At 50.0% G+C, this 15,545-nt stretch overlaps 1 protein-coding gene across 1 annotated transcript; it reads right to left on the bottom strand.

Annotated features, from left to right (window-relative positions):
- Positions 1 to 6,771: 6,771 nt before the first annotated feature.
- LOC103697626 (scopoletin glucosyltransferase-like) lies at positions 6,772 to 9,536 on the bottom strand. The gene has a single exon (XM_008779533.3). The coding sequence runs from the start codon at positions 8,717 to 8,719 to the stop codon at positions 7,244 to 7,246; it is 1,476 nt and encodes a 491-aa protein (XP_008777755.2). The 5' UTR covers positions 8,720 to 9,536; the 3' UTR covers positions 6,772 to 7,243.
- Positions 9,537 to 15,545: the final 6,009 nt, after the last annotated feature.

Raw genomic sequence — 15,545 nt, 5'->3', positions numbered from 1 at the left:
TGTGATCGTTTGGGTTGAGTCTATGATGGGGAATATTTGGCAATGACGCTCCAGGAATGAGATCAATTACGTGCTAGATATCACGCATCGGAGGGAGTGCATCTGGAAGATCATTTGGAAAAATAGAGTGAAACTCCTCCAACAGGAGAACTACGGCGGCCGGATGCTCGGCATTTGACTCCACATTGATAACTCTAGCCACAGGGGCGAACACAGGTGAATGGCTTTCGATATCTTTCATTACCTCTTTCGAAGTAATGATGTGAAGTGACTCATCTTTTCGTGGTGTAGCACCCTTCTTCTCAGTTCCGGGCTCTCTAGGAGGCAATGAATTCAGTATAATTTTTCGACCCTGGAACATAAAGCTACACGAATTTGACGGATCATGAAGTGTGACGTCCCATCATATAACCAAGGTCTTCCTAGAATGACTTGACCTACGTCTATCAGAAGGCAGTCGCACCAAATCTCGTCTTTATAAGATAGAAATTGAATCGGGACAAGGCATCTTTCCGATACCGAAATGGACGTCTTATCTACCCAGGCTACTTTATATGGATTAGGATGAGGGGTAGATTTCAGGCCAAAGCGAGAAACAACTCCAGATGCAATGGCGTTGATGCAACTCCCGCTATCAAATAAGATTTTGCATGTTTTACCATTGATCTTAATAAGCGTGTAAAATAGGAAGGTTCTACGCCAATCTTGTTCGGTCTTTGTTTGGGCTAGTGTACACCTAACCACATGAAACCTAGGGTTTTGGTCATTCTGATCAGTGGGCTCATATTGGGATGTAGTCTGGGCAAACTCTAACCCGGTCTGTTCGTCTCCAAAGTCTTCTACAAAATTCTCGATGTTTGGTTCATAGACTTCTTCGACACATTCAGTCTCCTGGGTTCTTGCTTCCAGTTTAGTCATCAAATAAGTCTTGGCATTACATTGGGACGCGATATGGACAAACTTTTGACACCTGAAACACTGGGTTTGGCTTCTTGAGGGCGGGTTGGATCCTAATATGCCTTTTTCTTTATCAGTTGACGTACTTTGAGCAGGCATCGGGAACGCCCTAGTCGGTGTTTGGCTAGAGCCGGGCTGGGTAGGATGGTTGGAGAGTGGTCTGGATTGCGGAAGATAGCTTTGATTAGGTCGGGCTCCTGGGGGTAAAAATCGGGAGTCGGTATGTCTCACTACAGGGACTCGTAAAAAACTATCCACATCTTGAGCCAACTGGTATGCCTGGCCAAGGGTGGTAATCTCTCGGAGGATTAATTCTTTCTGGATCTCCTCGCAGAGTCCTGCCCGAAACCTAGAAAAAGTAACAGTCTCCTCTTCGATTACATCGCACCTTATGTGAAACTTCTCAAATCGTGCAATGTAATCGGCAACAGTTGAGTTCCTTGAGTTAGTTTCTGCCATCTATCCATAAGGCGTTGTCGGTAAGAAAATGACAGATACTTCTCATTCAGTTTTTCTTTCATATCCTCCTAGGTGGTGATACATGGAAGCCTCTGGGTCTCACGCCTATGTTCTACGTTATGCCAGTACCAGTGAGCTTGCCCAATAAGCTTCATTTTAGCAAACCGTAGTTTTCGATCATCAGTCATTTCGTACCACTCAAAATAGTTATCCATGGCTGCTCTCCAATCAAGGTACACACTTGGCTCTAATTGACTAGCAAATGTGGAAGCATCTACTCGGATGGTACGAAGTAGTCGCTCGTCAAGATCGCGCTGGTGATCAAGAGGAAGTTGGTTCCTAGGAGGATGGGAAAAAGCTATAGGTGGTGTGGTCAAACCAAACAAGGGATAAGGTGCGATTGGGGTTGACGGTTCAGGAGTCCTAGGGTGTTGCACTAGAGCACGGATCTCTCGTTTGAATTCGTCTTGATCAGCTCATAATGTAGCTAATTGTTCCAAAATATCTTGTAGAACTCTGAGGTCCATAGTGGGGACTTCTCTAGTTGGTGAGGAGGTACTCTCTACCACTACGGGTTGGCATGCAGGGACTTCTCTAGTTGGTGAAATGATATGCAATGCTACTAATGAACCCTAACTTACTAAATGCAATGCAGGACAACTTACTAATGCAATCTACTATGAATTCGGAAATCAGCAAATTTTCACAAAAATAACTTAAAATTAAATATTACTAATTTGCACTTTGGTTATTTCAGAATTAAAGTAGAAAATTAGTCACTATAAAAATTAGGTTGCAAACACGTTTTACAGTCATTCAAAGTCCTAAAGTAATCTAATCTATGGATGTTGAGAACTATCCTGTCGCTAAGGTGTGCTAATTTAATATTTAGATTTAAATGGGGATAGGACGGGTGTGGTGGTAAATGTTCTAAGTTTTGCAGTTTGACAATAAAATAAGTTTCAAGATAGGACTGTCATGCAAGAGAACTAGAACATAATTAGATAAACAAGCCCAAAAGAAAGAAGAACCAGTTACCTGTGGCGAATGCAGTCAATCGGAAACGTCCGTTGTAGAGTCTTGAACACAAAGTTGGCGCTGGGCAGAGCTAGCTGGATCTGTGGATCCGAATCTGCAGCCAAAAGGGGTTCTTGGGCTCCTGGAATGGACTGACGAAGGGCTGGATCGGGCCTGAGATAGGACCTGTGGCCGCTTGGGCTTGGGCCGCGCTCAAGGATTAAAATGGGCTTTGGCCCGCAGCTGAGAAAAGTGTTGGCGGCCTATGGAGTGTGATCGGGCCTGAGGAACCTGCGGAAAACAATGGGCTGGGTGCGTGGGCGTGGGATCGGATGAAGCCCACAGTGGAATGGGAGACTTCAGAGGAGGGTTTGGGGTTTTTTTTTTCCCTTTGGTGGGTGGGTGAACGAAGATGATGAAGGAAGGGTGGTTTGGTGCTTCTCGGTGGAAGGGGAAAAACGGCAGGCGGCGGTCGGCAGCGGTAAGGAGGAGGGGCGGAGTTGCGGTGGCGTGCGACGGCGATGGAGAGGCGGCGCAGCTCGGTGGGGGGGGAAGGCGGTGAAGTGATAGTGGAGGCGGTGGTTTTGCAGCGTGCGAGCAGAGGGGGGCAGCGGCGAAGCAAGGAGGGGAAGGAGGCAGCGGTGGTGGCAATCGAGCGGTCGTGGGAGCGGTGGGGATGGCGACGGCGAGGCGGCGCGGCTCGGTGGGGAGGGAGACGATGGGGTTCGGGCGATGGCGGATCTCGGCTGTGGCAGGAAGCGGCACGGGCGGAGGCGGCGAAGGCGGAGCGGCTGGAGGCGGTGCTGCAGGCTGAGCTCGGCGACGGCGGCGAAGGAAGCGGCGGAAACCCCTAGGGTTTCCTTTCAGCAGAAATAGAGGTTAGTTTTTTTTTTTTTTTGGGAACACGTGCAGGTCACGTGATCCTACGGGATTTTTTTTTTTTAACCTTAACGGGTTCGGGTTTCGAATGAAACCCACTCTAATAACTGCGAAACCCAGCACGTGCAAATCACATGCCAACAAATTTTTTTTTTTATATACTTGTTGGACCCGGGTTACCGGGTTGTGGGTAACGGGTTTAGGACTTACCCGTTACCTGATCTCTTCTTCAACCTCCCGACCGATTCGGGAGTCCAATCCGATCGCTTCGGCAGTGGTTGCGGAGCGGCCGAACGGAACGGCGACGGAGCTCGCAGCTATGGCTCCGTGGTCGGCGGCGACAGGCAGTGGCCGGTCGTGGTGGCGGCCGGAATTTCCCTGTGCGCGGTGGTCGGCGGGTGCGTCGACAGTGCCGAGGGACAAGGCTGAAAATAGATCGGTGATGCTCTTCTTCTTTCCGGCAGCGGGAGTCACTCGTGGCCCTTCGACACGCTCCGATGTCCGTGGTCGAGGTACGGCATAGAGCTCGTGCGACCACAGGAATCCAGGGATCCGGCGACGCTCGGCCATACACCGGCTGACGGTGGTTGCAGGTGGTGGGGGCAGCGGCGACGACTGATGGCGGCAGCAGGATCAAGTGCGACGACGGGCAAGGAGAATCTGGCGCAGGGGCTGTTGCCCTTTCTTCTCTCTCGGCTACAGAAGGTTTTTTTTTTTTTGTGAAGCTGACAGAGGGAAAGGAGAAGGAACCGAGAGAAGCTCGGTGAACCAGGGTTGTTCCCCTCTGTCCCCTTTTGTGTAAACTGAGAGGACAAGAGATCTTTTTTTTTTTTTTTTGGTGAGCGGAACTGACAGAGGGAAGGGCCTTGTTCTTGTTGTTGATGGTAACCGAGGGAAATGAAAACTGTTGATGGATCGGGGCTTTGGCAATAGAAGCAAAACCGATTGCTCTGATACCAAGTTGATGCATCACTACAATGGGGGAAGGGTGCTGTAATGACCAGTGAAAACCAGAAGATAGGGGAAAGGAAGAAGAGGAGGAGAGGAAGAGAAGAAGAGGGGAAAGAGAGAAAGAGAGGAGAAGAACGTAGAGGAGAAAATTTTTAAACCTTCATTAACCCCTAATCATGAAAATATGTCCCAATATATAGGGCCAAAATACACAATTTGCATAAATCCCCTTACGCAGAAATAAATCCTAATAAACCCACAAATAACACAAATAACCCACAAATAAGCCCTAAAATGCAAATAAGCCCAGAAATAAAATAAACTACAAATAAACCCTAAAATGCAAATAAATCCAAAAATAAAAATAAACAAATATGCAAATAAGATGGGGACCTAGCTGATGTCCCCATCAGTGAAGATGGAAAATAATAGTTATACTGATATTGTGGGAATTAGTAAATCCGTTTTGTTATCAATATTGGATGCTCTTTTACACTCAAAGATATGCGACATGTTCTAGATAAGCACATGAATCTAATCTCCACTAATGCTCTTGATATAGCTGGGTATGATAATTATTTTTGTAATAGGAGACAAAAATTATCGAGGGATTAATGGTATTTGCTAGAGGAAAGCTCTGTTGCACACTCTACAAAACACGAGTAGAATTGTGCGGTGGTACAGCAAATATGACTGAAGTTGATGTTTTACCAGATCTGTGGCACAGACGGCTGGCTCACATAAGTGAGAAGAGATTGCAGATTTTGAGAAAGAAGTCCCTCGTTCCTTTCCATACAGGTATGCCATTAAATCCTTATGATTACTGTTTACTTAGCAAGCATCATAGAATTTCTTTTCAGAAAGCCTCTAGTAGAAAATTCAATATATTAGATTTGGTGTATTCTGATGTGTGTGGTCCCATTGAAGTGGAGTCCTTAGATAGTCTCAAATATTTTGTTACCTTTATTGATGATGCTTCATGAAAGGTGGCCCACAAGCCCATTTTTTTTTCTTTTCTTTTTTTTTTTTTCTCTGTGGTATTTTCAAGATTTGTCTTATCAGATCAGGTGCGTGGTCATTGCCGATCACTAGAGCTCAGCTTCTGTTCAGTATCCATGATGTTTCCGAGTCAAGAGTGGGATGTAGTTCAAAGTTTTCATGTGAAGGGATGATCTGGGCTGTGTTGTAGATATTCTGTAACTGCCATTTGCTTTACTTTGTACCAAGAAAAGAAGAAAAAAAAAACTAGATTGGTCTCAATGGGACCTATTTGGATCTGCACACGTGAAGATAGGGGAAACGCGCGCAGATGGGTCGGATGAAGCACAACCAGAGTGGTTGACTCTTCTTACTCCACATTGGAATGCTCTGGTCCAATTCCCTATGCCTTGTATTCATATCGAGTAATTCCTCCCTCAAGTAAACTCTTTTTTAATCTCGGACATGAGAAATAGTATTTTCTTCCCTTAAAATTAGCTTCGATGGCTACCTGGATCATGTGAAAGTTTGTCAGCTGATGAGAAAATATCAACATATATGATATGCCTTAAAAGTTTTTGATAGTATTTTGTGGATTGATAGCATCATGTATGTCCATCAAGCAGTTCATCCTGATTGATTTATATCATAGATGTTCATGAAAAATACTACCTTAATTTTGCTTCCTCATGCAGATATATAATGAGACCGTTCCCATCGTACAAAGAATCCAAACCCTACTATCACAAGCACGATTATGTCAAGATCTGATCCAACCATACAGCATGACTGCACCTGTATTGAGCGAATGAGTGCACATGGTAACCAGCCCAATACCCACAAATCCACAATGTCTAATTTGCTCTAGAATTTTTGGACATCAATAAATGCAAATACATCTGTATTTAAATATCCAAAATAAGATTATCGGAAATGGCATTAAAAAATTTGAATCTTTTCAAATAGAAAATCAACAAAATTTTTCTAACAAGAGTCAGGGCTCTTCATTAGCGTGGAAAATTTGGGATGCTAATTTGGTCTCTCGTTTGCTTCCCTTATATTTCCTCCTCTCATTTAATCTTTAAAAAAAAAATTGATACTTCGTTCTGTCTTTTCCCTTCCTTATCTCTCTTGTTTAGCAGTGACGTCCAAAAGCTTGTCTGTTTCGAAGACAGCTGAGAGGATGCGGGCCATGAAGAGAAGGGAACAAGGGAAGATTGTGATGGTAGGCGGCAGCCCGTAGCTTGTTGGCCCACGAAGTCCAGAAACACTTACCAGCAACTAAACAACAAAAACAGAACATTTTCCCGTACTATCGACCCATCTTGACAGTTAATAGTCTTGTGCTAAAATTACTTTGTGAGATTGGGTGCGATCAAATTAAGCTGCACTGGAAGCATATGAATACTAATCCCCAAAACACTAATCCCAAAATGTACCCTGAACGCCATGCTACCTAACAAACTGAGCCTCGTTCGAGAAGAAACATAATTTGATATGATGATAGCAATTCAAACAGAGCAAAGAAAATACACCACACCAGCTGAGTGGCGCTTTAGCGACATCCTCGAGTGACTTAATGACGTTATGGGGCAGATCTCTAATCTAGTACTCAAGAAAAAAAGAAAAAAAGGCATACCTGCAATCTAACTCAAATGATTTTGTTCGATATACTGTGACTATTGAAAATCCAGACATTGAAGGCTGACCTCAAGAATGCATTTGTCGGGAACCACCATGAAAGTTTGTGTGCAGGCGCAAGTCTCACCTGCTTCTAAGGTGATGACCCAGCAAGGTACAATTGTGTGATAGTGTGATGGATCCAGAAATTTCTATGCACGCTTATAGAATATAGCACTATTTTCTCTGGAACACAAATTATTTTCTAGCTAAAATGCCACACTGAGTATTGTTGCCCTTACAAACCGACCGATGAATGTAGTTTGCATAATTTGAGTAGGTGGCAAACAAACCAAGACTCGCTCCTCAGAACCTTACGCATCTATTCTGTCCCAGTTGTCTTCCTCCTCCCAATCAACTCCTGGATAAGCTCCCCCACGTCGGCATAAGACGATCCACCCTCCTCCACTGCCCTCCTTCCCATCTCCGCGAGCTCCCTCGCTCTCCTCCGCATCTCCTCCGCCTCTTCTCCCCCGTCCATAACCCTCCCCACCGCCCTCCTTATCTCCTCCCCCGCCACCACCCTCCTTTCCGCAGCAATATCTACGTACTCCTTCACACCGACCCCAACCCCAACCTTCAACACATCCACTATCAACCTCTCGTTAAGAAACTGCTCGGCGAACATCGGCCAAGTGATCATCGGCACCCCGGCGCTCACACCCTCCAAGCAAGAATTCCAGCCGCAGTGCGTCACAAATCCCCCCACAGCCTCATGATTCAATATAAGTAGCTGCGGCGCCCATCCTCTTATTATCAGTCCCTTCCCCCTTCCCACCACTTCCTCCTCGAACCCTTCTGGCAGCCAGTCCGAGTCATTTCCGCGGACATCTCTCACCACCAAAATAAACGGTGCGTCCGAGGCCTCGAGACCCAAAGCAATCTCTCTGATTTGTGCTATGGGTAATTTGTACATGCTCCCAAAACAAATGTAGACCACCGAGCCCGGTTTCTTGGTGTTCAACCAGCTCAAACACTGGCTGCAATCGATGGAAGTCTCATCTCCCCTCCGAGACTTCTCGATCTCATTTCTGTTGCAGAGTGACACCGGGCCGACGTTCCACAACCTTCTACCTACCACCTTTCTATAATGTTCGGCGTAATCCGGCTCTAGCTCGTAGTAGCTATTGGCCACGACGCCATAGCTCCGCTCCTCGGAAATCCTGATCCGGTCGAAAAACACCGTAAATCCGGGCATCTTGCTTGAGTCCCGGAATTGGGATCTCTGCATCTCGATCCGGTGGGGGAGGCCGGGAAGGACAAAGGACTGGGCGCTGCCGGGCGGGACGGAGTCGAGGACTTTGAAGCGGTCTATGCTATCGGAGGCGCAGAGGGAGAAGAGGCTGGTGCCGTGGAACACGAGGCGCGGCACGTCAAGCTCGGCGGCGACGTCTTGGGTCCAGGGAAGGAAGGTGTCGGTTACGACGGCGTCGGGGAGTAACTCTCTAAGGACTCGGGCGAAAGGCTGACGGAGGAGCTCGAATGCCCGGACGAATTTGACCCGCGTGTCGAGATTGGCGGAGGTGATGGAGCTCACGTTCTCGCAGCCAGTGGGGAGGCCGGCCTCGGTGGAGGGGAAGGGGAGGAGGTAGAGGGCGATGGGGTGGCGGAGGGTGGAGGAGTCATTGACTTGGTCGATGGAGAGTTGGATGGAGGGGGCGTTGCCCGGGGTGGTGAGGATGCTGGTTTTGACGCCGCGGGAGGCGAAGAGCTTGGCCAAGTCGACGATGGGGATAATGTGGCCTGGGGCCGAGAAGGGGAAGAAAAGGATGTGGAGGTCTCGAGTGGCTGAGCCCATGTTGAAGCTCCGAGAGATGGCAAACACTACCGAGGAAGGGGAAATTTCTTTTGCCCTGTTCCAGAGATCAGGTAAAATGGGGAGAGGTTTCTAATATCCAGTAGAATCGATGGAAGAGGTCTTCGGCCCTGGAGTTCAGAATGACCTGCAAATGCTGACTTGCAGTGGCTCCTTCGTCATTGCTTACGAAAGGCCTCTTTTTTTCTTTTTTCTTTTGGACGGGACGATGGAAGATAAGTTTGACGTAACCCCTCTAACCTCCGGTTCCGATTACTCGACTAGTTCCGTCTAATTTCCAGCCGCGACTCTTGAACCGTGATTCCAGAAGCCCATCCAACGCCACATACTGACGAATAAACGACGGATCAATCAAAATATGGTATCAGAAAACAATATTATGAAGTAGGACGGCAAGTTAATTGAATCTCATGTTTTCAATTCAAAAATACATGATTGTCGATGAGATGGATTATTCATGGCGTTTACCTTTTGGAATCTAGTAATCTTACTTCTTTTTAAATAACTATTTTATAATTAATTGTTAATTTGGGTTGTTGATTATAATTCTTATATAACCGTTGAAATAGGTTGTTCGTGATGTTTACACAATATTTAATTACTACTTTTTTTGTATAATATAGTTATAGTATAATTGAGCCATTCTTTTATACGTATCTTTATGGTTTGTTTGCGCATTACTCTCGATTTGATTTATCTGAGAGATATGGTAGATTCATAAAATAAATCTCAAATACAATCTAATATAACTTGATTGTAAATGGATTAGATGGATTTAATTTCCTAACGTGATTCACTTATTGATAAGATTTGGAAGGAGCACTGATGCCGGACGGGGTATGATAGTGTGACACTATGACTTATGCGATGGGCAGCGTATGTAGTGTTGTTTGTATGGTAGTATGTCAGGCTGCTGAAGTTTGCTTATGTGATTGAAAAGTGCAGCAGATTCATGCTGTGATATTTAGCATTTCTTCGAATCCATCAAATTTGTCAATAAATGTGGAGCCGTGTTGGTGCAGGACAAAACTTTTTATTTTTGATGGAAATGGGAAGTAAAAATGCCACCCAGAAAAGTGTTATTAATGATTCAATTCAATATGAAGCTGTAGGATAACTGATCTGTTGTTAACTGGGCACCTAAGAAAAAAATAAGTGGTGATGTTCCTCGTCTCTTGGTTGTTTTCTATCACTCATTAACTGTATCACCTCTTTTCCCCTGAAGGAATGATGATGTTATTCAAAAGCTAAGGCCGATCAATTTATATTGGCCTCATCAGCTCAGGTGCGGGGTCATTGCCGATCAACGGGGCTCAAGTTCTGTCCAGTATCCATGATGTTTTGGATCCAGGAGTGGGATGTTGTTCGAAGTTTTCATGTAAAGGGATGATCTGGGTTCTGTTGTAGAAGTTTAAACTTTTGCTTTGGCATTTGCTCTACCTTGTACCCAAAAAAAAAAAAAAAAAGGATTCGCATTAATTGGACCTATTTGGATCTGTGCATAGGTGAAGAGAGGAAAAACGCCTGCAAATGGGTCGGGTTGACTATTCTTACTCCGCATTGGAATCCTTTGGTCCAGTTTCTTAATGCCCTGTATTCGCGCCGGGTATGTTCTCCCTTAAGTAATCTCTTTGTGAATCTTGGACCTCAGAAATAGTATTTCCCCCTCGAAATTAGTTCTGATGGTTACCTGTATCATGTGGCAGTTTTTCAGCTGATGTGGAAATAGCAACATATATGATTTGCATTATAAGTTATGACTTTCTCATCCATATGGCTAATATAAGTAAGGTCCTATGCATTAAAAGCTCTCAATAGTATTGTTGCTGGAAATTGGACCCGGGGGCAATCTTCGATCGAGGGAGAGGGAGCGGCGAGTCACCACGGCGGGGCGGCGACCGGTCGGCGGGCGGCGTCCTCGGTCTGGTGTGGTCGGAGAGAAGGAGCAGCTGGTCCTCGTGGCGAGGCGGCGATCCGTCAGCTGGTGGCGTCCTCCGTCTGGGTGCCTGCACACGAACCGGTGGCCGGGTTTTCCGGCGCCGGCCCTCCGACGCTCAAGTCAGGGAGGGGGCAAATAGAGAGATAAACAGTGTCTGTAGAGTGTATCCACCTTCCCCCCTTCCTGAGAGGCCAAGGCTCCCTTTTATAGGCGGGGGTCGGTTTACCTGCGATGTAACAGGGCGAAGCCGTAGTACGGCTCGGCATGTCGTCCAGGTCGGCGCACGGTCAGGCGAATCATTGCACTGATGTCGGCGGTGAGGGCGTCGTACAACCCGAACTAGCACGCTACCAGGCGAATTATTGCATTGATGTCGGCGGTGAGGGCGTCGTACAATCCGAACTAGCACGCTACCAGGCGAATTATTGCATTGGTGTCGGAGGTATGGCCGAGATCAGAGACTTATCATAGTCGACTAGACTCTGCTGGGCTAATTTGCCGTGGAGAGCTGAGGGTCCGTAGATGACAGGAGCCATGCGCATTAATTGTGGAGTAAGCCGGAGATCCGCATTTATTGTGGAGTAAGCCGGAGATCCGCATTTATTGTGGAGTAAGCCGGAGATCCGCATTAATTGTTGAGTAAGCCGGAGATCCGCATTAATTGTAGAGTAAGCCGGAGATCCGCATTAATTGTTGAGTAAGCCGGAGATCCGCATTAATTGTGGAGTAAGCCGGAGATCCGCATTAATTGTTGAGTAAGCCGGAGATCCGCATTAATTGTGGAGTAAGCCGGAGATCCGCATTAATTGTTGAGTGAGCCGGAGGGTTATAGCGGCCATGCGCAATAAATGTCAGAGGGGCGTCAGGATATGGTCCTCGGCCGAACCTCAGAGGTGCACGGCCGTAGCAGGTGGTTGACAAGAGTAGACCTCGAACATCGGGGTTTTTCTCAGATCGGAGGTCTCGAGGTCGGTCGTCTTGAGGTCGGGCGTTCCGAGGTCGGACGCCGACTTCGGCCGTCCAGGGTCGGAGGTTGTGCAGCTTCTTAGGGGCATTTGCGTCATTTGGAGAAAAAATCTTATTCCCCCCAACACTACCCCCCGACTTCCGAGTTCGAGCGGCTTGTGGGCTCGGACGTAGGAAGTAAAGTCCATTATTAAAGTTAGGGGGGCGCATTTCGTCCGCGCCCTTGCGCTTCTCGGAGTTTTTATGGCGAAACCTACGCCCTTTGGCGCCCTGAGGTTGCTTTATTCAGCGAGCTTATGATGAAGCTCGTATCGTTACGCTTCTTGAAGCGGGGGTGGCGTCTCTTGAATCGCCAAGATTGCTTCGCGGCGGATTAATGACGGGGGTCCTCGAGCTTGTCGAGGCGGTGTCTCGATCCCGTAATCGAGACCCCTTGCTCATCAATGAGTGTGCCGTTACAGGGTCTAAAGCGGACACGCGGCACGACCTAAGGTCGGACGCTTCCGATTTCGTGTTACTGGATCATAATTCCGGGGAGGTGGAGGCCACATCGGGGCTCCACGTGTCCCAGATCTTATTAAATGAGGGGAGCGGGGGCGGCGCCCGCTCGTTCCTCAAAACGATTTGATTCTGCGGACCCATGATCAGGCCCCGAGATCCGATGGGACAACGCTTCGATTTCGTACCCGATTTATTAATTCGGAGTGAATACGGTGCCTCGGCTTTCGAGGTCGACACGCGGCGCAACCCGGTCGGGGGATGGGGACCGACCCTGCTGATCTGGGCCGTCAGGGGGGTCTATATAAACCCCATGAATCTGCCCTAAAGGTCTTACTTGGCTGCCTCTCATTTTCGTTGTCTTCCTCCCTTGCTTTCTTCCTCAACCGAACTTCGTCGTTGGTGCCCGGAGCGATTTCCGGCGATGTCCAGTAGGTCCCTACCTTGTGATTGCTAGGGTTCCTCTTTCCTTCTTCTCCCCAGTTTTCATCCTCTGCTTTTAATTTTTATTTCGCTCTTCTGTGGGAATGGGTTTGGGTCCCGAGGAAGTAGGGTCGAGCCTGTCGGGGGAGGAGTTGGAGTTGATCCGCTCCCGGTTCTTCTTCCAGCCCGGGTTTCGCCTTGAAACTGCGGGGCCGGGGGACAGGGTGACGCAGCCGCCCCCAGGTCGGATCGCGGTCTACCGCGAGACGCTCTGGGCTGGCCTGCGTTTTCCTGTTCACGAGTTTGTGAGCGACCTGCTGGCCGAGTACCAGCTCGTCCCGGCGCAGTTGGCTCCGAACTCGTGGAGGACCATAATCGGGTTCTTGTCCCTGTGCCTCGGGCATGGGATCCCGATCTCGGTAGGCCTTTTCCGCCGGTGTTTTTTTGTTAAAGAAGAACCCGGCGGACGCAGGGTGGCTATACTTCGCCTTTCGGGGCGGTATGTCACTCTTTCAGGGCGCCCCTTCCTCGATTCATGAGTGGAAGGGGAAGTTTTTCTTCCTGGCGTCCGAGGCGCCTTGGGGGTTTAACCCGACATGGGGGCACCCTCGGTTGAAGGCCCTCAACAAGCTCTCCGAGCCCTCAAGGAGGGAGCTGAGGACCCTGGACTCTGTGCGAGCCCTCGGGAGGGGCAACGACCTGACCGAGCTCCTGCGGGAGGACGCCCTAGCAAGCGTGGGTCTGAGCTCGGCGCGCCCCGAGGGTAAGGGTGGTTACGTTACTTTCTTTCCTCGTTCTTTGCTTTTATTGCCACTGGCCTAACACTTAACAAAATTTTCGATTTCAGATATTCCCCATATGCCGACCAGCAACACATCACTTTTTTCTCGCCTGAGAAGGCGAGAGGCCGAGGCCGGGGGAGCCGTGCCCCAGCCTCGGAAGAGGGCGAGGACGGACGGCGCTTCTTCGTCGGCCGGGACGAGTGGCCCCGAGGCGGGGGCCTCCACAGCTGTCCCGAGGCGGGCGCAGGTCGCCATTGTGGCGGGTCCATCGGCGGCCCCTCCTTGTCCCGCCCCAATTGCCCAGCGGGAGGGGCCGTCTGCGATCCGGCTGCAGCGCCCAGGGCCCGAGCTGACTCGGGGCCCCGAAGCGAGCGGCTCCGGGACCTCGGGCTCGGGCATGCCGGGCCCTTCCCGGGTCTTCCGGGAGGAGTCAGCCGAGCCGGGCTCCCCTATTCCCGAGGGGAGCTCGGCCATCTATGATGCCGAGGTCGCACGCTCCGTGTTGCGGCGCGCGATGCTTCCAGCGGACCGGGCCGAGTTCCGGAATATTTCGCTGGAGGAGGTCGTTGGCAGTGCTTACTGCAGCACCGCCCGGGTAAACTTCCTTCTTAATTTCCTTGAGTTACTAGCGAACTTATGTGCTTTCCAACTCACAATAGCTTCGTTTCTTTCTTTTCAGCATATTCACGAGCTCGACACCTTGGCGTTCATCGCCCATGGGTGTCGGAAAGAAGTCCGACAGCTCGGCCAGCAGCTGGAGCCGGCCAAGAAAAGAGTCGCCGAGCTGGAGGCGGCGTTGGCCGGGGCCGAGGCTCAAAGGGCGGCCACCGAGGCCGAGCGCCTTGCTATGGCGGGGGCGCTTGAAGAGGAAAGGGCTGCTCATGCCCTGACCAGGTCGGCCATGCGCAATACGGAGGCGCGCTTGGAGGAGGTCCAGGCCGAGGTCGCGGCCCTCAAATATGAGGACGGGGTTTCCCGCCTCCGAATCGAGCAGCTTGAGGCCCGTGAGAGGAGGGCACTCGAGCGAGCTGAACATGCCGTGGAACTCTTCAAGGAGTCGCAAGAGTTCCGCGACATGTTGGAGGAGGAGACGGTGGACGGGTTCCTCCGGGGCTTCGAGAACTTCTGGCTGCAGATGCGCCGGTACTGCCCTCAGTACGACCTTTCGACGGTCCGTCCGAGGGAGGACCTGGGCTGGGGGTCCGACACGGAAGGCCTTCCTGCCATTTTGACATCCGAGGCGGGAATATACTTGTTATGGGGGAATTAAGCCGCCATGCCCCACGTGATCGGCACGCGTATCCAGGAAAGCTACAGTTACCCTTTGACCCAGCACTCCGACCCCGAGTCGGACCTCCTCGGCTTCGCAGCCCGACCCCGGGTCGGCTGCCCTATGATCCAGCACTCCGACCCCGAGTCGGACGTCCTCGGCTTCGCAGCCCGACCCCGGGTCGGCTGCCCTATGATCCAGCACTCCGACCCCGAGTCGGAGATCTTTTGATAACGACAGGCTATTCTCCAGAGGCACGCCGCGGCCTCCTGCTCCACTACTCCCTGCAACGGCTGTACCCGATGCTGCCCACGATCTCCTGTATCAACCGTACAAAGCGGAGCTCCACTACGCCCTGTCATGGCCGTACCCAGCGCTGCTCCACGACGCCCCGTAACGGCCATGTCAGTGGCCATTCTATCGTGCCCCACGACGACAAACCCCCCTGAGAGACCTCCCAGCCAGGTATATACGCGGCTGGGGGGAGAAGGGGGGGGTAAGCAATACCTCCCAGAGCACTCTCTCCCACTTGTGATTATCATCTCTCCTCCTCCAATCTCCTCTGACTTGACCGTCGGAGGGCCATCACCACCCTGGTGGTGGTGCAAGGCTTGTTTGCAGGTTCCTTGGCGGAAGGTGGAGCGCAACCAGCACCAACCAAGACAACTCAGGCGGAACCCCGTTCACACCGTCGTGTCAATCGTTCTCGGTTTGGACCACCAGCAACAGTTGGCGCTAGAAGGAGGGCCTGAATCTCAGAACGATCGTAATGGCACGGCGAGGTGGTCGCGGAGCTTCCAATGCTTCCGGTCGCGGAGCCTCTCGCGCCTCTGGCCGGGAGGCTGCTGCGTCCCCAACACACTCTCAGCAGCATTCCACCGCTTCTCCTCCCATTCAGACGGTCGAACCTGCTCAGTTCGACCAGCTAGC

Source organism: Phoenix dactylifera, chromosome 4 (assembly GCF_009389715.1).
Source record: "Phoenix dactylifera cultivar Barhee BC4 chromosome 4, palm_55x_up_171113_PBpolish2nd_filt_p, whole genome shotgun sequence".
NCBI classification, from domain to species: Eukaryota; Viridiplantae; Streptophyta; class Magnoliopsida; order Arecales; family Arecaceae; genus Phoenix; species Phoenix dactylifera.
The sequence above is the reverse complement of the archived record's forward strand: the minus strand, read 5'-3'. Positions and strand labels throughout refer to the sequence as shown.